This window comes from Panthera onca, chromosome A2 (genome assembly GCF_046562875.1).
Source record: "Panthera onca isolate mPanOnc1 chromosome A2, mPanOnc1 haplotype 2, whole genome shotgun sequence".
Taxonomy (NCBI): Eukaryota; Metazoa; Chordata; class Mammalia; order Carnivora; family Felidae; genus Panthera; species Panthera onca.
The window spans coordinates 148,805,400-148,827,467 of NC_138340.1; the positions used below are offsets into that span (position 1 = coordinate 148,805,400).

Genomic DNA, 22,068 nt, shown 5'->3' on the forward strand with positions numbered 1-22,068 from the left:
GAAGGGCAGTATTAAGGGAGGCTTTTCTTATCTAATATTAAAATGTATTATCAAACTAATCAAAACAGTGCAGGTATGCAAATAGAAAATCAGATTGGGGAGGCACCTGAGTGGCTCAGTCAGGTAAGCGTCCGACTTCAGCTCAGGTCATGGTCTCATGGTCCGTGGGTTCAAGCCTTGCCTTGGGTTGTGTGCTGACAGCTTGGAGCCTGGAGCTGCTTCAGATTCTGTGTCTCCCTCTCTCTCTGCCCCTCCCACAGTCACTCTCTATCTCTCAAAAATGAGTAAATGTTTAAAAAAAAAAAAAAAAGAAAGGAAATCAGATTGGTATAACAAAATAGAATTTAGAAACAGACGCAGGATATATGGAACTTTAATATTTTTTTAACAATAATCCAAGTAAGTAGAGGGAATGATGGCTGCTTAGAAATTAGTGTTGAGACATTTGGCTAAAGAAAAATAAATTTAGATGCCTACTTGTTATTATATATGAAAAATTCTAACTCAGTTTAAAAATCACATGATAAAACTTTACTAGCATTAGAAAAAATCAAGAGAATGTATGTGGAGGAGGCTTTCTTGGCCCATATCCTACAAAATAGTACCATATCATGAAAATATATGTAAAAGGATATTCATTGGAATGTTGTCGGTAAGAACAACAACAAAAAAATACAGTTTAGATGTTCATCAAGAGGCATATAGTGAAATGAATTATGGCGTATCCATGCCATGTAATTCTTAAATAAACGAGAAAGATCTCTGTGCAGATAGGGAAAGATTTCTAAGATACATTATTGGGTCTAAAAAAAGCCAATTGAAAAACAGTGTGTACAGGATGAACCTATTTGTGTAAGAATTGAGAGAATATATATTTAAATATGTATCCTTTATACGTAGACATAAATGTATGTTTCTATAAAGAAAATTCCTGGAAGGATAATACTGACACTGATAAAAGGAATTAGCTATGAGAAGTGGAAATGGTAGATAGGAAATAGGAAATAAGGACTTAGTTCATATCCTCAGGACTGTGAGTGTAGATCATGAGCGTGTATTATTACTTCAGTAGTAATATAATTATTGATGATGCTTCTGAAGATTACTTTTAATGAAATAGTAAAATGTTTGCTGCTGAAACGAAAAACCAGGATCTAAAATTCTATATAGGATGATCCAAATAATGTTGAAAAAGAGCATGTGTACGTTTTTGTATGTATGAGTGTGTGTATATGTAGGGGGGGGTAGGGATGGATGGACAGATAGACTCTTTGCTGTTAACTGTTTTGGAAAGTGCTACAGTATAATTAGATTATTTTTTAATATATATTTTAAAAACCTATAATACCTTCATAAACTGATGAGCAATAAAGAGTTATTTTTTAAGTTAATCCATTTACTTTCTGCATCCTGGCTTAATACTTGATTTGACCTTGTTTCCTTGGATGCTCTCTTGCTCATAGAGAGCCCCATGGATTTCAGCCCCATGGATTTTGGTGTCCATATTTGTCTGTGGGGGCATAAGGAAAGTGCTGGACCCTGTTGTGTTATTTATTTCCTATTTTGTCTGTTAATTTTTTTCTTTTTTTGTCTGTTTTCTTTTTTATCTTTCAGTTCTTTTTCTCTTCTTTTTCCCTCTGCCTACATTTTAGTTTCACTTTTTTTGTATTACATGGCTTCACTCTTGATCTGTCATTTGAGACCATTACTGTTTTTGACTTTTATACCCTCTGAATCATTCATTATTCTTTCCATATGTTCAGGCCGATCTTAGAACGACAGAGAATTACTTTGCCAGCCATTCCCCTGTTTCATTATTCAGTTACATTTTCTGACTAAGGGCATATTATCGTGGACAGCTATTTCTCAGCTCAGTTTGACTTAACAAACTTTTACGAACCCTTGCTCTTTGCCGGGTACTGTGCCAGGCGTTGGGGTTATAGAGGCAAACCTAGTCGTTACTAGATTTACAACTTAAAGTTCGGCTCACCTCTGTCAAGTTGTAGTTTGACACTAAAATCAGCCATAGGAGCCGCCCCTGTGAAATTCGGCCGTAGTTGGACATACTGTTAAGTGAAGGAGTGGAAGGAAGTTCTAATAAAAAAGCAAATGTTTAATAAGTTTTTGGGTCTTCTAATCCTTCTTAAAAAAAAAAAAAAATGCCACAAAACCCAAACTTTTCATGGCGTATTAAAGTCAAGCACATATAAATAGGTCCTTACTAGATGGATGGATGGTTAGCGGCCAGAAAGTCCTTAGGGTTACGGTGGTAGGGAATGTTTTTGGTAGAGTTTGCTTTATAGTTTTCCTGTTTGCCACCAGGTGGTTAGTCAATGGCAAACCCCATTCAATCACAACATGCAGTTAGTAATTGTGGGGGTATTGTCTTATGCCGGAAAGGATTTTGTGTATGTCAGCTGTCTTTGACAGCTCAGCCATGAGTGATTCTAAATATATTTAAAATAAAAATTTGTAGGGGACGCCTGGGTGACTCAGTCTGTTGAGCGTCCGACTTCGGCTCAGGTCATGATCTCACAGTTGGTGACTTCGAGCTCCACGTCGGCCTGTGTGCTGACAGAGCCTGCTTTGGATTCTGTGTCTCCCTCTCAGTGCCCCACACCCGCTCTCTGTCTGTCTGTCTGTCTGTCTCTCTCTCTCTGTGTCTCTGTCTCTCTGTCTGAAAGGTAAACATAAAAAAATTTGTAATCCTATATGTATAAAAAGAAAAATAGCTTCTGATGTTTCTTTCAACATAAAGCAGTTCAGAGCATTCATATGAATGACGAAATTGGTAAGAACAATCTAATCTTGATTTTATTTTTTGTTTTCAAAAATACTTCCTTAGAGATATTCAGAACTCTTCGGAGGTTCTAATACTTGCTCAACTTTATTTCTTCTGAAATGGAAACAGAGGCCGTGTTCTATAATAATCTCCCTTTCTGTGGTGCTTCATGTCTCTAGTTACTGAACAAGTGGGTGTACTCGCTTCTCTTGAACTCTTGAGACTAAGTCCTTTCGTAAAGGAACAAGAGAAAAACCAAAAGTCATTTCCAGAGTTACTTGCCTTTGGGTTAGTGTTCACAAAGGAGAAAATTGAAGCCCAGGGGAAAATCTTAGAGAGACGAGTCTATGAAAATAGTTTTGCAGTCCATTGACTTTCTAAAAATGTATTGATGGAGTTTGAGAGTCCTGTTGGCTCTCATAATAAAGTCAGTAGGTTATGTTTTCCAGAGTTAAAATGGCATGCCACTTATTACCCTGTTTTTAACTGAGAACATATTTTTGGGTTAAAATTGAGAAAATAATTGTAGGTTTTAGTCTGGAGTGAAGCTCGTGCCCATCTGTGTCTGTAGAAGGGTGTATTATACTCACATGTAGACACATATCACTGCACACAAGTAGGTACTAACTTTACCGCCTCATGTATCCCAGGTATACACCTGAACTTTCCTGTTAGTTGATACCTTCATTTATCAATGCTCTAAAAATAACTTGTCCATTTTTGTTATGGAAATATTTATGAAATGTATTATATACTTTTCCCATCATTTAGAATTGGAATGGACTTTTTCTTAATACCGGGTAGCAGCACTGTAAACATCGGTGATTATCCTCCTGTATCCAGAGCAGGGAGGCGTATAGAGCTAGGTTTGCAATTGTGAGTAAATCCGGGCAAGAGGATGAGGTGAGGTAATTGAGGGAGAAACTGAGATGAGAGCAGTAGTTGGTATGTAAAAGATGACTGGGTAAATCTATGCTCTAATTGGTTTTATAAACAGACAAATTACTGTGACCAGTCACTAGGTTTGAAGGCTCTGTTTCTTAGGATAGTTGAGGTAAACAGGAGATTAATAGCTTTATATTGGAGGAAAAGGTTTATAGGAACCATGTCCATTTAATTCCAGGTAAATGTTATCTTTGTTACTTTTATATCTTACATTTGAGGTTTGACGTTAGTGGGCAAGCAGTTCCAGCAGCTGGAAATGGGCTAAGTTTGGTTTTGCTCGTATGGTGTTCGTACTTGCATCCTTGGCACTGAACCCTGTGCCCAGCACTTAGATGCGGAAGACTAGTTTGAGTCAATGGTTCCTTCTTCCCCTGTCGTCAGTGAGAAGGGAGGACTTAGTAACTGTCACTTATCCACAGGCCTGGGACAACAGCTCACATGTTAATACTGCAGGTATTAAAAATAATACCTGAAATGATGATTTTGCCCTTTAATGTGAAGTTTGTTTTTCAGAGTTTTCTGAAAGAACATGCATACATTTATTAGATTAAAAATACACACATACAAAAATACCTAGTACTTAGGACCCAAAAGGAGTGATGAGAGGGAGATAGGGATATGTCACTGTGGGTTGGGGGGGTGCAGATGTTAAAAAAGCATGCGACTTCCTGTCCCATTTGGAGACAGCTTTCCTTAAGGTGTGGTCTTGTCCCCACGCCCTGGCTCTGCCTGCCCTCTGTTTACAACCACTGTGAGGGTCACTTCCATGGTTAGCCAGATTGCCACTGCTACTGCTGATGTTGTTTATGGGACTGGAGAGAGGTGAGAATTGTGGCTTTGACCTGTCTACCCTTGGAACTTGGAGAAACTTTCCTGTTGTAGATGCAGAATGTTAGATAATTCAGTTTATTCCTCCCTCCCTCCCTTCCTTCCTTCCTTTTTTAAGTTTATTATTATTTCTTTAATGATCTGCACACCCAGTGTGGGACTTGAACTTACGACTTTGAGATCAAGAGTTGCGTGCTCTTCTGAATGAGCCATCCAGGTGCACCATAGATGGTTCAGTTTCTTGAGAGTAGAACACAGGTGTTACTTGCCTTGAAATTGCCTACTTCTTTCACTTAACAGATGGCTATAAGTGGGAATTAACTTGAAAATTTAATTGTTTTTTATAGTCTTTGTGTCATTTAAAATTAATGTGTTTATTTTGGAGATGCTTAAAGTTAATCATTAAGATGAGGTGCTAGGCCTTTTTGGAAAAGGTGAAATGGGTAATCAGATACTGAATTAAGCTGTTTGAGTTCCTTAAATCATCTTTTATTGTCGTGATTCTCAATTTGATGAAATTTATGAACCTCTTTTAAAGAAAGCTGAATGTAGTGAACTCCCAGAATATATCAAAAACTCCAGCTGGAAAACACAGGTTCAACAAAGCTTAACTACTTAAACCTTTGTTCAGTTATCATGAAATGGTGACATTTGATCTTCCTTTGCTGATAAATTAATTTTAACACAGAAACAACAAAGGGTGCTGATATTGCATGGCATAATTTGGTTGTAAGGTATTCATCTAGATGATCCGGAATATATTTACACTAATGTTTTTAAATCTAGCAGTGAAGTAAGACAATAAAAAATTGAATACTTAGAACCCTTAGAATATATCTTTAACCCCCTTTCTATAGCAATCACCACTGGAAATACTCTTGGGAGACCTTTGAAGTCACAGTGGAGATAGAGGGCTCATGACAAAAAGAAAGGGCTAAGAGATGGGCACATAGTTGGTTTTGGAGAAAGTGGAAACTAACTACTCTACCTTTCCCTTTTAGCTCCCTTATAAAAGATGCTTCTCCCGTTCCTCTGATTGATGTTACCAACCTTCCTACTCCTCGAAAATTCCTCGATGCCTCTCAGTTTTCTACTCCTGGAAGCTCAAGTGGTAAGCTTTTAATTCTTTAGCCACTTAGCCTCTTTTCATAATACTACAGTAAGGCAAAGACCTGGGGAAGTCTGGGGAGTCAGGGGTGGGAGGTCCTGGGGTGAGTGCCTTGGAGTCTCTGATGAGCTCTTTGCCACCCTCAGAGGGAATAAGGAAATGATTGGTTGGGCCTGTTGCATTCTCAGCTTTGAAAACTGGCAGCTGAATCTGGCCTGACTCCTGAATCCAGATGTAGTTATGCTTTATTTGACGAGCACGGTTTGTTTTTCTGAAGTTGAATTTGAATGCTTTTCGATGCATTGTCTTTTTTTTCTTCTTCTTTTTTATAACCTCTATTGTTTCTGTTAGCTTTTACCCAGCTGCTGCACCTGTTCCATTGCCTGTCTGGTTCTTGAGAGCTTCTGAGTGTGTGATCTATATCCTGTGTGTCCTCTATACTGATTCCTTGTACCTTCCAGTGGCCTCTCCGCTTCCATATGTGCTTGCATGTGGGTGTTCACACACACTCATACATATAATGCACTTTGAGGTCATAGCTGCAAACTAACCATGTTTCTTCTTGGGCTACCTACTATTCTGTTGAGTAAGACAAAGGAGAGCCATTTTAGCCTGTATTTAAAGTTCTTTGAATTTAATGCAGATTTAGGGGAATTCTTCTGGGATGGCTCAGACCTGCTCCGTTGGAGGGTTCAGCTTAGCTTGGCTCAGATTGCCTCTGGGTCTCTGCAAAGAGCTGTTCAACTATTGCATTTCTGGATCGAGGCGAAGGAGATGGGGTGTTTTTGAGAGATGTCCCACAGGTGCCTTCTTGTCACAGCTAAAGTCCTCAATATGTTTTAAGGAATGAGTAATGTTGGTTATCGTAGGCTTTGCAGGTATAAATCAGTTCTTACCATTTCTATAGTCCTGTAGAGCTTGAAATAATGAAAAGGTAGAAAGGTAGAAAAATAATTTGGATTCAGTCAATACATTTTGTGTAACTAATTGAAAGTGTTTCTTTTGAGAGCCTGACTATATATTGTTGTTGCTGGAGCATATTTAATTACCTTTTAAAATATCATTTAATTAAGTTTTAGGGTTATTTAGGCTTGGAATCTTGAGGTTTATTGCTTTTACTGTAGGAAAAGTGTAGAAATTATTTTATAATAGATTTTACTGTTAGTCTACTTAATGATTTTTTTTTTTAAACCCCAACACTTATTTTTATTATGACACTTTACAAGGTTTGTGCTCAAGCCTCTTCCTGGAGCTAAGAAGTTTTGTTTTCTTCCTCTGTCTGTTGTAGTGTTGCTGTTCTCTGAGTTTTTTTTTTTTTTTAAATTTTTTTTTTTTTTCAACGTTTTTTTTTTTATTTATTTTTGGGACAGAGAGAGACAGAGCATGAACGGGGGAGGGGCAGAGAGAGAGAGGGAGACACAGAATCGGAAACAGGCTCCAGGCTCCGAGCCATCAGCCCAGAGCCTGACGCGGGGCTCGAACTCACGGACCGCGAGATCGTGACCTGGCTGAAGTCGGACGCTTAACCGACTGCGCCACCCAGGCGCCCCTGTTCTCTGAGTTTTGACACTGCTTTGAGCTGTTGTAGAATGTGGAATTATGAAACACAATATATATTTATACTTTTGATTTGGATTTTTCCCTCTACCTGGAGGAGACATTATCAGCTGTTATATTTTCTTATGTTTATAATGTGAATTATCATTGCTTAGCCTGGTTATATCGATTTAAGTAAATGTTGCCGAATCAACGGTCATGTAACAAAAATTTTAATTGTTTATGAAGAAATGATAGGGCAGGCATTTTGCAAATGAAAAGCACTGTGCAAATAGCAAGTAAGTTGAAAACATGCCAATTATGGCAAATTTAAGTAGAAACTAATTTTGCTCCATCTATTATTTTTAACAAGACAGCTCTTTGACGGGCACTTTTTCTGTCAGGTCCTGTAGTTAGCGTTTCTCAGTGGAGTTCGTGGTGACACTTTGACTTCGGCGGTCTGTTCTTCATTATCGGGGACCACGCTTGAAGAGCCAGATGTTGTCTGAGTGGAGCTGGGACCGTCATGGAGACTGCTTGTACATAAGCTACAAACCTTTCTTTCTACAAGGGCTCGTTTCTTTGACCGGTTAGGACTTTTGATCTCCTGATTTTTCTGTGGGTGACCGAAAGAGAAGGTGGTCGAAATATTACTGGTGGAGATGTATACCAGTAGTAGTTAAGACACGTTTAGGGCCTACTTGTGTGCCAAATGGTATGTTGAGTGCTTCGTGTGGTTAGCTCAGTGCTTTAACAGTCTTTCTAGGTAGGTACTGTTATAATGGCTCCATTTTACAGCTGGGAAGAACTGAGGCATTGGGGGGGTTAGTAACTGGCTTAAGTTGACATAGCTGACAAGTAGTAGAGCTGTGATTTCAAGTGAGGAGCTGGAGTCCAGAATACGCTCTTCTAACCAGTGCGTTTTCCTGCCAGAGAGGTAGGTATGCTCTGGGCATTAATTTTCCCTTGTTACCCCAACAAATGACCACGACCAGCTTACGGTTTTGTAGCTTAGAAGCCCAGTATGGGTCTCCCTGGGCTGTGTTCCTTCTGGAGGCCCTCGGGGAGGCCCTCTTCCTCACCTTTCCCAGCTCCTAGAGGCTGTTGCTTTCCCAGACTTGTTGACCTCTTCCTCTCTCTTTTCCAAACCAGAGACAGTGTGTTTCACCTACTTCTTGGGTCACATCTCTTTGAGCTACCCTTCTGCCTCTTCCTCCCCCTTTTAAGGACTTTCGTGATAGATTGATTCCACCTGGATAATTCTGGCCGCTCTCCCTAGCTCAAGGTCCTTAGCCTTAGTCACATCTATGAAGTCACCTTTGCCATGTAATACATTCACATATTCTGGGAATTAGGGCATGGATAGCCTTTGGGAACAACTACTCTGCTTACCATACTCTGTACTGCTTGTTTTCACTTGAGTCGCCTTGAGGAGCCAGTATGTAAAATTTTGACTTTCTTGGAATTACGTGTGAAGTCTTTTTTTAAATCACTGCAGTCCTAGTCTTTAGGACTATATTAATCTGGGTCACATTATTCAAGGGGGTTGTATAAATGAAGAAGATGTAAATTATGTAGAGAACTACACAAAATGTTGCTAAGTACATATAAAAGTGTGAGGCTGATGAAATACACTATAAATAAAGGGCAGGTATTTTTTTATTCTTAGTGAACAGTAAGTCCTGCGAGTCTATTTGCAAAGTGCCCTGCAAGTCAGTCCTGGAAGGAATAGTCATTTTCAGCAGGGAATTTAACATGGGCTTTTAAAATTGCCTTCTCAGCTTGTGAAATAGTGGGATTGAGGGTGTGATCCACTAGAACTGACATCTTTATAGAGGAAGTTCCAGTAGGGAATCCCTGGATAGAACAGATCTCTCGTTGGGGTGCTGTAAATCAGGGTTGGAGGTGATTCTTAAGGACTTTCAGATTATTATTAATTAAACAAGAATTTTGATAGTTTGCAAATGAGTCATTTTTCAAGTGTCTTATTTAGAGGCAGAGATGTGAGTGACTTATGTGAGATTTTCTAATGGTTTACATGTTATGGTTTGCAAAACATGTTGCATCGTGCAGCTGATGCAGCAGTCCCCTGAGGTAGTTAGGGCAGGTACTGTTGTCATTATCATGATGATTCTTTTCATATCTATCCTTTTTCAGTCTAGTAAATACTTAAGTTATAAGTAAATACTTAAGTTATCAATATAAACTAATATGGAGTGATTTCCAGGATATATTATAAAGTGAAAATAGCCAAGTATAAGAGAGTATCTGAAGTAAAATTTCTCTTCCTGGAAGAGAGGTATAAGAAACACAGGAGGGATAAACCAGAAACTAATGAAATCGATTAACTAACTCCATGGGATGGATAGAAAAACAGAAACATGATTAGCATCCATTTAACTCTCATACACAGTAATAGGGAAAAGAAATGGCCTAATAAAAACCAGGGAAACAATAGACGATTTACAAGAGACCCAAATGGTTCATATACCTGGAAATATTCTCAACACCACTAGAAACCTCAGAAATGCAAACTAAAATAACAAACTGAAAAAAATAAAAACACAGAGCCTGTCAGATTTGTAAAAATCAAAATCCACTTGTAAGAATTAAAAGTCTAACAAAGCCAATTTTAAGGGCAAGAAAGAGAGAAACAAAAGCTCATGCACAGGTCAGAGAAACCTACATTGGCACAATCACTTTAAAAAGTTATTTGGCAGGCGCCTGGGTGGCTCAGTTGGTTGGGCGTCCAACTTCTGCTCAGGTCGTGATCTCACAGTTTGTGAATTCGATCCCCATGTCGGGCTCTGTGCTGACAGATCAGAGCCTGGAGCCTGCTTCAGATTCTGTGTCTCCCTTTCTCTCTGCCCCTTCCCTGCTCATGCTTTCCCTCTCTCTCTCAAAAATAAATAAACATTTCAAAAAATTAAAATAAAATAAAAAGCTATTTGGAAAATGAAGTTTAAAATGCACCAACATTCCTCTACATATATAACACACGTGGCCCCCCAAGAGTTGGGCTTCCTCAGTTTTTAGGCATTATGGCGCATATGCAAAATAACTTATACAGCACAATGACTTGTATAGTACAACTAGGGTAAAGGGAGGTGGCGGCACGTAGCTAAAGAGAACTTGTCTAGAGATTCTGATTTCCCCAAGACCCACCTAGTTACCCGCCCGAAGGCTGAAGGGCCCATTATCTCAGATATATCTACAACCCATTCCCAAGAGATCAGTGGTTGGGGAAATTCTGTCCTACAGAAATATGTACAAACATACTCATTCCTGTAAGGTTTCTAATAATGACACATTGCAAACTTATAACTTGCCTATCTATAGAAGAATGGATAAATTGTGATTATATAATGAAATACTATACAGTAGTTAAAACTAATAAACTAGAGCTATATTGTAACATAAGAAAACCCAAAAGATGCAAAGTTGAGTTTAAAACCCAAGCAGTAAAATGATACATATCATATTATACAATTATAAGCAAATTAATTAAAGTATACAAATTCGAATCAAGTAAACATGTAAATCAAGTTATACAATTTATTTAAGCCCTACTCAAAATAATATACTTTGTATATATAAACATGCACAATATATAACATTTATATACAAATATATGTATATATATATATAAACCACATGTATTGTTTCTATGTTTACAAATATACAACATACACATTTACGTACAAACAGTAAAAGTGTGCAAACATACAGGACAAAGATACAGAACAATTTCAAAACAGTAGTTACCTCTAGGGTAGAAGAGAGAAGAAAAGAATTGGGAAAGAATTCATGTATTCACAGGGGCCTTCAATTATACCTGTAATTTTTCTTTAAAGAATCTGAATCAAATACGGAAAAATATTAAGATGTATTAATCTAATGGGAAGTACCTGAAGATGGTTACATTAATCTCTAATATATGATATAATACTCATGTGTAATACATGTATTTTAATTAACAAACCCTGTCCTTGCTTTATTTTTACATTTATAAATATCTGAACTAATAATTCTATTTTGGCCCCTTTGTATATAGTCCTCAGCTCTAGGGGCCAGCTAGAGCTATGGGTGCCTCAGTGAGTTGACCATCCTACTCCAGATTTCTGCTCAAGTCATGATCCCAGGGTCATGGGATGAAGCCCTGCATCAGGCTCCACACTCAGTGTGGAGCCTGCTTAAGATTCTCTCTCTCCCTCCACCTCCTCTCCCATTTTCTCTCTCTTTCCCTAAAATAAAATAAAAATAAAATAAAATAAAAATATAGTCCTCAGTTCTATTTATGATTAATCATAGAAATCAACCAAGATATTTAATAGCAAATGAGGGATTCTTTAGGAACAACTGATTTAAAATGCCTAGGGAGGCCCCAACCTTAGGACAGAAGTAACTCAAAAAGTGTCCTATTGTTTTGGAGAACCTTCATTATTCTAGATATGTGAGTTGCAGGAAGAAAAATTTCATCTCCTTTTATGTTAGGATTCATAGCTCCCACTCCATGTAGAGAGAATTTAAATATCAAATCCTAAATTTTTAAGAAAAATATCAAGTCCCAGAACAAGACTTTATGGAATAGAATGCACGTAAGAAAACAGCGAAAGAAAAAAAATCATTTAATTTGTGCTCTCTTTGGGTTTTATTGCTTAACCTATGCTGGTACCAAAAAGAAAGAAAGTAAGAAGTCCAGTTTCATTACGGTTATATTCACAGCAATCCCAGCAGGAGCATGCATAAAAATGAATAAAGAAGCCACAAATGAAATGCCTGTGTACCCCGGGAGTAATTGCTCAGTCAAAACGTTCCAAAGGCAGTTTGCCAAATGAAAGGACATACTGAGAATCCAAAAGCTTAAACCAACATTTTACTACAATTATTGGCTTTTCTCCACATTTCTCCCATCCTTTTACCTAAGTTATAGTTGAATTACTACATCTAAATTAGACATTAGTTTCCTGTACATTACAAAATACTGTGACTGATGAGAAATGGGAGAAAGGCTTGCAAAATACATCTCTTACTTCTTTAGAGTGGGAACAGCAAGGGGCTAGCTTCCAATAATTACCATCTGGTGAACCTGGACCAATCACTCAACCTCTGTGGATGGAATAGGTTTATAAAATGAGTTTTGAAAAATAATACCTGATGGGGGCACCTGGGTGGCTCGGTCAGCTGGGCGTCTGACTTTGGCTCCGGTCATGATCTCACGGCTTGTGGGTTTGAGCCCCACATTGGGCTCTGTGCAGACAGTTCGGAGCCTGGAGCCTGCTTCCGATTCTGTGTCTCCCTCTCTCTGGCCCTCCCCCGCTCACACTCTGTCTCAGTCTCTCTCTCTAAAATAAATAAACAAACAAAAAAAAAAGATACAATTTTGAAGCTATTCTACAGTCTTTTCTCTCAAAAATGAATAAACACTAAAAAAAATAAAATAACTCATTAACTAGAGTGTATAAGGAATTTTTCATATATTTACTACAAACTGTTCATGTGGTTTACCTATTTTTTTTATAATTTTACGTTTGCATATTTTTGCTAATTAGCTTGTTTTATTGGTTCATAGGGGTTCTTTATATATTCTGGATACTTAGCCTCCGTTGGACACATGCCAATCTTTCCATGTATAAGGACTCTTTGGTAAAATGCCCATCATGTGCAGAGGGCTTTAAGATGTCATTTCTTTTCTTCACTAACATACAGGAAAGCTAAATGGACACTAACCATTTTTCTCTCAGTGGGTTTCTTGCTTCTGCCAATCTGTGCCTTGATTTTACATTTTGCAATTAATATTTTTTAATCATGTATACACATATACAGTTCTATGCTTTTATTTTGGTATTTCCAAATACCAAAGTTCTATGCTTTTATTTTGGTATTTCTGGTATTCTCCAGAAGAGTTGTAGTAGTTCATTGTACCACGAGTGTGTGAGAGTGCTCGTTTCCCTCACAGCCTCACCAAATAATGTGTTATTAGACTTTAAAACAAAGAAGAAAATTTTTTTAATGTTTATTTACTTTTGGAAGAGAGAGAGAGAGAGAGAGCGAGAGCGTGAGCAGGGGAGGGGCAGAGAGAGAGGAAGACACAGAATCCAAAGCAGGCTCCAGGCCCTTAACTGTCAGCATGGAGCCCAATGTGGGGCTTGAACTCACGAACTGTGAGATCATGACCCTAGCCAAAGTTGGATGCTTAACCATCTGAGCCACCCAGGCACCCCTGTGTTGTTAGAGTTTTTCAGTTTTGCTCATTTGATAGGTGAAAATGGTGTCACAGTGTTGTTTAATTTGCATTTCTCTGGGGTGCCTGGGTGGCTCAGTCAGTTACGCATTTGACTCTTGATTTGGGCTCAGGTCATGATCTCATGGTTCATGAGTTTGAGCTCTGCATTGGGCTCTGCGCTGGCAGTGTGGAGCCCGCTTGGGATTTTCCCTCTCTCCCCTTTCCCTGCTTGTGCACGTGTTCTCTCCCTCTCAAAATAATAAAGCTTAAAAATATTTAAAAAGTTTGCATTTCTACAATTAGGAGTCAGTTGAGACAATTTTCCTTAATGTTTAAAGTCCATTTTAACTTTTGTGAATTGTTATTATGTCTTTTATTCACTTTGTTCTATTTTATCTTTAAATCTCTTACTGTGCAAGACTTCCTATTATTGAACCAGTTTTTCATTACCTAGAAAAAAATGCCTCTTGATCATGGTGTGTTATTTTCTCAATGTGCTGGTGAATTCTATTTGTGAATACGTTAGTTAGAATTTTTGCATCAATGTTTATAAATGATACCACCACCATATTGGAGTTTGGTTTCAGTGGAATAATTTGCTTCCTAGAAGGAGTTAGGAAGCTTTTCTTTATTCACCATGCTCTAGAACAATTTCTGGAGCATTGGAGTTCTCTGGTGTTTGAAGGTTTAGGGAATTTTCCTGTGAAAACATTTGGATCTGATACATTTTTCATGTTTGTGCTTTTTATTTTCTCCGTTTTTTCCTGTGTAAATTGCTCTCCTTAAGTACTCTGTCTCTATTGGGATCAATTTTAATCTGTATTTTTCTAGGAAATTATTGATTTCATTTAGTTTTTCAAATTTATTTATGCAGAGGTCTCTAAAGCATTTTCTTATGGTTTTGAAATTTTCTTTTTTCCTTTTGTTTATTTTATTTGCACTAGCCCCCTTTTCTTGATCAAAGTAGCTGGTGGTTTGTGTATTGTGTTAGGGTGGTTTTTTTTTTTTTTTAATTTTCAAGAAATCAGTGTTTTGATTATTGGGTAGGTCTGTTTTTCTTTTCTCTACCTCATTATTTTCTGCTTTTATCTTTATTTCCTTTTTTGTGCTTTCTTTTGGCTTATATTTTCTTCTGATCTAGACATTGAAATCATGTATTTTAATTTTTACTGATAAATGTGTTCAATGACAGGAATTTTTCTCAACACTTTAAATTTGTCCCATAGACATTGATATTTAATGTTTCCATTATCATGGGCATTGAAGAGGGCATCTTTTGGGATGAGCACTGGCTGTTGTATGGAAACCAATTTGACAATAAATTTCATATATTTAAAAAAAATGATCTCATTTCAATTTCTATTTGGCTGGAAACATAATGTTTTTAGTAGAAGGATTTTACATTCATAAAGAAAAGGGTCTTTTGTGTGTGTTTTGTTTCTAGTAATACTTTCTACCTTTATTGCATTGAATTCAGAGAGTATTGTTGGTAATATTTTTACTTCAGGGAACTTACATTTTCTTTGTGGCTTATTATATGATCAGTGTTTATGAGTGTCCCATGGATACTTGAGTAAAAGATGCATTCTTTATTACCAGGTGGATGGTTTGATATATATCCATAGGATCCACCTTATTTAATTATGTTGTTTAGGTCTTCTATCTCATTTTTTTTTTTTGTGATGTATTCAAGTTTTCTCTTGGATTTTTCCTCTGTCTCAGCATCACTTGAAGCTTTTGTTTTAAAATGGTGGCTGCTGTTTAATTTGGTATATAAATATTCATAAATGTTATAGCCTTATTGTGAATTGTGGCATGTGGTATTAGAGGGCATGTGCCTTTTGTCATTATGGTTAATGCCTTTTGACTGGCATACCTTTGTTCATTTTATATTTCTAGCTGTTCCAAATTTCTAGTTTTGGGATCAACAATATTGTTGAGCTTTTCTTTCTGATTCAGATTGAAAAACCCTTTTCTTATCATAGGGGAGCTGAATCTATTAATATATGTTGATAAGACTAATATGTTTTGTCTCAACTCTATCATAGTATTTTATAAATACATATATTTGCTGTATTTCTTTATCTCTGGGATATTAATTCTTTGCTCTTTAAACAAATTTTTTTTTTTGGCTTAGGAGGTGATTTTTTTCCCCCCAGTGATGGTCTATTTAATGTATTTAAAAACTTGGATAAAATGCTCTTAGTCCCTTTTTAATGCTTTAATCTTTCTCTCTCATTTCTGTTTTTGTTGGTATCCTTTAATCCCCATCTTTTGTTTAAGTAGCAACATGACTTTATTTTCCTTTCTTTTCTGCCAATTGTTAGTTGTGTTATTTTTACTTTTTCACAACATACCCGTCTTAGTTGTCTTCCATCCACACCGGCCCGTTTTGCTTTTGTCATAAATCTGTACTTAAATATTTTAAATACTTACCATCAATCTTTTTTGCTGAAGTTTTCCCACTTATCTCTTGGTTGCATAAAGCTTATCAAAAGATTCCTTAAGGCTAACTGCTTTTTCCCCCTTTTTTGTTTTCTTTTCATTGGTACTTAAAGGACAGCTTAGATGGGCATAAATGCCTTAGTTTACAATTTTACTTACTGATTTTTTGCTCTTGTAAGCTGTGATCCTGTAGACCTTGAGGATTTTTAACTTAGGAACTTAATAGTTTTAGTAGGATATGCCCTGGAGGTTTTTTTTTTTTTTTTCTTTTTTTGGGGGGTGGGGTGGTTAATTTTTCCAGATACCCAGTAGGCCCTTTTATTTTGCAGATTCAAGATTTTTTTTTTTTTTTTTTTTTTTTTTTTGCTTTATAATTTCAAGTATTCTATTGTTTGTTTTTTTCGAATGTGTACTTTTTTCTTTGCCTGTCTTCCATTTCTACTGCTTTCTCTTTGGTCTCTTTATTGCTGTCTTTATATCCCTTTTATTCCCTATTTTGGTTCCCTGAATTTCCACAATGCCCTTTATAAAATATTCATTTGAGTCTGTTTCCCCTTGGGTATTTTATAATTTATTCTTCCTATCTGAAATAATCGTCTTTTTCTTCTGTATTTCTTCTGAGTTTAGTCTGTTTTCTTCTCATACCTTTCTTTTATTTGTCCATGTCTGTTCCTAGTTTTGGAGTTTTTGACTCAAAGTGACTTTTCTTATCCCCAGATTCTTGTTTCAGTATATTACTTCCATCTGGAGTGTTGTCATCTAGTTTTCTTGTGCTTCATGATAGTTTTATTGTAGGAAAATTTATTGAATTTTCCTGTTAATGTGTGTTGGATTTTCTGATCGCCCTCCCCCCATATACCTTTATATGAATCTGTTCATTTTTTTATGTTTTTTTTTTTTTTAAATGGGTATGGGGTGTTTTATAGAATTCCTAGCTCATTGGCTCCCTCTTCTGTCAGCATAGCAAAATCCAAATACTTGAGTGTATTATTTGTTTTGATGGTAGGAGAAGATTGTTCTCAGAATTTCGAGTCTCTTGTGGGGTCCTGAATGTTCTCTTTATGCTTCTTTCTCCCTTCACTATCCAGTAGTCACAGGGCATTTCTCTCTTCCTTTTGTCTTATTTCTCCCATAGAAGCTATAGGTCTCAAATACTCTTGCAAATTGTCTGTTTTTAAACTCTCTCTCTCCTGTAGTCCATGTTCTCATCTACTTGGATACTTTTTGGGTATTTTCAAACTTAGGGTGGACATTGTCTCTTTTAGTGATAGTTTTAGATCAATCTTAGGATCATCAGTAAGTCCCTTGTCTCTTCATCACGGTTCTTCACCTGCCTGCTTTTGCTTGCTTGCGACAAAGCCTTGTGGCAGAGCAGGGGTGGGGCAAAAGTTTGAGAGATTGCTTGCTGGGATGAGGTGTTTCTTATTACAGTTGTGAATTTTGGGCAATTTCTATCTTCCAGGTTATCCTGAGGGTATTATTTGCACAAATTTTATTTGTTCTTCTAGTTGTTATATGTTGTTTTGGAGGGAATATGGAGAAATGGAGACCTAAGCAACTACCATTGTCTCCAGCAATCCAGGAGTTGCTAAAGCTGGAAATTTTAAAAGTACATTTTTTTTTTTTTTTTACTTCCTTAGGGGATTGTTTTTGTGTTTTGATATCACATTATCTCATTTGATAGACACAGTGGTATCGATGTTATCTCCATTTTACAGATGGAAAAATTGGGGTCCCACAAGATTTAATGACTTGAGAGAGATTTACACAGTTAGAACATGGTAAAGTTGATAATCAAATCTAAAATTCTATGATGCCCAGCTCTTGCTCTTTTTACTACATCATGCTATCTTTTTGGGCAATTGAACTTATAAAACCTTAGATATTATTGAATATTAATATAAAGTATGAATTTGTTCATCTCCTCCTTGTCTCTTCTCTTCTCCTGTATCCCTGTTATATTTTTAGTAGCCACTCTTCCATTGGTGGCTACTCCTTGACTTTCAAAGATGCATCCTCCTTGCTCTAAAAAGAGATAATGTACATTCAGTGCTGTCCCAAGGGCAACTGAACACGTGTTGGTTTTGTTGGTTTTTATCCTAATGATCCTCCCTCCACTCTACCTTCCCCTTCAAACATACCATCATTTCCCCCTTAGCCCACTTTCAGTTGTGGAGGGACCAATGTTCATTCATTGTGCTTTCCAACCTCACTGCAGTGTGGGGTTCATCTCCACCTCTGAATTGAAACTATTCCTACACTGCGACCGTAAAAACCCCTAGCTCCATGTCAGTGACAGCCCAAGTAGCAGTTGGCAATATTTTTTGTCAGTCTCCTTTCTGGAGTGGAGTGTTATGCTGTCTGTAGTTTCCTTCGGAATAATTTAATCTGCACCTTAGGGGTGCTTAGTTAACATTTTTGAAGTACCTTAATCAGGAATCCACACTTCAGAGATAGTTAGTTAACATTTGAAAGACCCTAATCAAGATTCTATACTCCAGAGGCGACCAGTAGTGCATCCTATACTGCGCTCTCGATCTGTACCAGTGGGTGCGTTAAATAAAAGATGTTAAAAGTAATTTTTTATTGGTGAAACAAATGGTATTTAAGGTATAGGGTTGACCAAGTATCTCCACTGGGACATGAATGGAAGATAAGGATTTGAAGAGGCCAAAAGCGTACCCAGGTCTAGAGCTGGATTTGGTCCTGTTCCTGCAGTCTTAATGGAGGATTTTGTCAGCTCATATGGCCAGTGGTGCGTGTTAAGTCTCTGTAACACCCCTGGGCTAAAACCTGCCTGCCTCTGCCTGCTTGTCCACACACAGGTCACTGGATACATCCTTTGGCTCCACTCCTCGTTTCCATTTCTTGTCCACAGAGGTGTTACTCTCAATTTTGAACCAGACTATTTTTTTAATTTCTTAATGTATACTTTATGTATACCTGTGTTTTGAGATTGGATATCTCAAGTACGACTTTACAGTGCCATTTTGACCAGAAGCACAGAATTATTTTTAGGTGGTAACTTTCTTATTTTCTACCTGAGAGTATTGTTACTCTTCTGAGGCCAGATTCCCATCTCTGGGGGCAGCATTTTGGATGTGTAATTCTCTTGATACTTTATTGGTCAAATTAGGCTTGGTAATTTTTTTGAAGTCCCCTTTTTATATTGAATTCCGTTCAACAGTGACCCAGTTCTCCTGTTATATAATGTTCTTTTATGCAACAGCTAAATGAAGTTATGTATGTAGGCCAAAATCATATATATCAAATTTACATACTTTAGGTACCGTGCATAGTATGAGGAAGGACATCTACCAGGAGTTTCTGTGGTAAACACTACCACTATTTTACAACTCAATCAACATGTATAAATGTTAAGTCAAATAATAAAGCTTATTCAATACGAAGTTAAAGTGTATTACCAGGTTTCTTGTGCAAATTTGATAACATTTGTATATAGCCGTGGCATGTGTTACTGATATTTTCCTACCAAACATACTGAGAAAAGAAAGCAGTTATATACTGGTCTACATTGCTTCCTGTACTCACTGGGAAACAAAAGGTGATTTTCTTTTATAGAACACTTATGAGCTTAAATGGATTATTCACTTTATCTGTTATTTTTTTAAATGGGCTATCTATAATCTAGGTGCACATAATTAGCTATGGGCCATGTAACTGGAGATGTAGAGATTTAGACTAAGTTGATAGAATCATGGAATTGTGGAGCTTGAAAGGACTTGAGATATCATTTAGTTAATTGTTCCATGAGTCCCAGCGTGTCTTACTTAAACCTTCCATGAATCCCTGCTTAGCCTCAAACCACAGACACGGTTTCTATGCACTTAGGCATGTATATCTACACATCCGTATCTCTTTCCTTCCTTCCCCATCTATGCGTGTAATAGAGACCAATTGGGACCAGTAGGATTTTGGTAGAAATAATGGGTTAAAGATGTGAAGGTCTTAATATTTAACGCTGTCCTGCCAGTAAGGGTCTTTAAAACCGGGTTCAAGAAATCCTCACTTGGTAAGTATCCTCAGAGCAAAAAATCAAACAGAACTAGGTAAGAGAGTCAAGTGTTTCTAATTATAAAGTGTTCTCAAACCTACATGGTGAGTACATATTCTATCACTGTAGATACAAGGGAATGGTTTGGTAGCGTTTGGTAGTTTAGAAATATGTACATTTTGTTCTAATTGTGGTGTGAGGCCCTTGCTGAATTTCAGCTACTTTATTTTTGTACAAGCCTTTTTCCACAAAGCACCAATAATTCTCTCTGACCTCACAGGGCTTTTGTGATTATTGGACTAGTCTTCACGGTTGATTATATTATCCTTTTAAATTGCCTTTTTAATTTTCAGCTGATGTAAGTGAAATAGATCATATAAATTAATTAATATTGGATCCATTCAGTGTTTATGCTCTAGGAGATTTCAGGAGACAAACAGAAAGGTAAGGTTCTACAGAAATGTGTCATTTGGGGCTGTGGCATTTTATTATTCAGACCTTGCTTATTTGTTATTTTTTAATAGGCCATCTATCATATTAGCACACATATAAGTAGCTATGTGCCACATAATCTAGGGGCTTATTGATTTAAACTACATTTATCTCCTTGCCAATCGCTTTTGCCGCAGGTGGTTGCCACATTCAGATGGCCCTTTGCTTGTGTCTTTTGTGACTCATAGGTGCCCTTTTGTGAAGATCATTTTCTCCCAGCTAAATTTCTATTACTCTTGTCCCCTTGCCTGAAGCCCCGCTTATAGTTGTGTTTCATTTTCCCTCTCTAACATGCTGAATTTAGATGGCTCCTTGGCTGCTAAGTATTTCTCTCTTCTTGCTGCTGGGATTGGTTTTGCAGGATGCAGTGATTCTGTGGCCTGAGGTGGCTAGTTCTTAATGTATAAAGCAAAACCAATAACTAAAATGTCTATTCTTGGGATGTCACATTTGGAAATATCAATGCCCCCCCCCCTTTGTTGTTGTTGTTGTTGTTGTTGTTGTTGTTTTTGATTTGCCATTAGAATTGTCATCTTCAGAGGTTTAAGCCACTTTGGTTCTACTCCTGCTTTAACTAGTATTAAAATTATTTAAGTTAAATACCATATCATCAGATGTCCTCTATGTTGCAGAGAAAATCATAGGAATTTGGTCTTTCCTTATGTGGTTCTCTTTCTCCACATCGTTTCAGCATCATGGATAAATATTGAGAGGATGTCTTCAGTGAAGAGCAAGCTTGTTCAAGTAATTGTATCATGCACATCATTAAATGTTTCTGGTTCATGTTTAAGTGCATTTTATGAGTTGGGAACAAAAAGAAAAAGGATTGAGGAGAAGAGACTGCATTCATCTGAAGCAGGGATTTTTGGGGACTTTGGGCAGCGGGTACAAGGATTTACTCCATAGGCTGGGATATTTTTATTCTTCCCCAATAAATAGATTCCAGTATATTCCAGCGGTGCTGAACAACTTGGAGTGGGGCCCATAGTGTAGTTGAGCTTGAATCTACTGGAGAAGAATGCACGCGTTCTTTCAGGATATCCCATGTTTTAAAAACCTGCCACTCGTTTTGAAGAATAAAGGAGGATGAAGGATGGGGAAAACTTTCACTATTGGGGTCCAGCTTCAGGCTTGCACTCACTTTTGCTTTATTCTCCCTTAACCCAACCATTTTTAATAGGAGAGAATGATTTTTGGGCGAGAGGTTTTTTTAACCTGCGGTTCTTTGGTAGTTGTGAACCCCCTGGCATCCCGTGAGAAGTTTCGTGTGTATCTGTGTTAGTTTGGAGGGAAGGCCTGTGGTTATCAGTGGCTAACAGAGGTCTCAGAGCCTCATCCCTTGTTCCTGCCAGCTCCCCCCTGGCGGTAAGAAGCACTGTGCTGGGCTGTCCTCTTCCAATCCCAAACCACGTGGTTTCCATGAAAGCTGTCCTCTGCCGATCTACAGAGACTTTGGATGTAGAAAATTACTTCTGAGAACTAGCACGGATTAGCAAGAACTGTTTACAGCAGAGAGTGTTATGGTGGACCCATGTTTAAAGAAAAATAGAAGGTGGTTCTTTTGTATTTATGAAAACTCCTTACTTAGTACTCTTTTCCTCAGAGTCTTGTGTCACTGATAACGTATTGTTCTTCCTTTATTTTTCTTCATCTTATTTAACTTCTTTACCTTTCTACATTAACTTGTAATC

General features: G+C 37.4%; 1 protein-coding gene across 4 annotated transcripts in view; it reads left to right on the plus strand.

Annotated features, from left to right (window-relative positions):
• Positions 1-22,068, plus strand: part of EXOC4 (exocyst complex component 4) — a 750,526-nt gene that overhangs the window by 57,845 nt on the left and 670,613 nt on the right. For all 4 annotated transcript variants that reach the window (XM_060633916.3, XM_060633919.3, XM_060633920.3 and 1 more), the window contains exon 5: positions 5,557-5,666. In XM_060633916.3, coding sequence (XP_060489899.1) covers positions 5,557-5,666 — 110 coding nt within the window. The remainder of the gene's footprint in view (positions 1-5,556; positions 5,667-22,068) is intronic.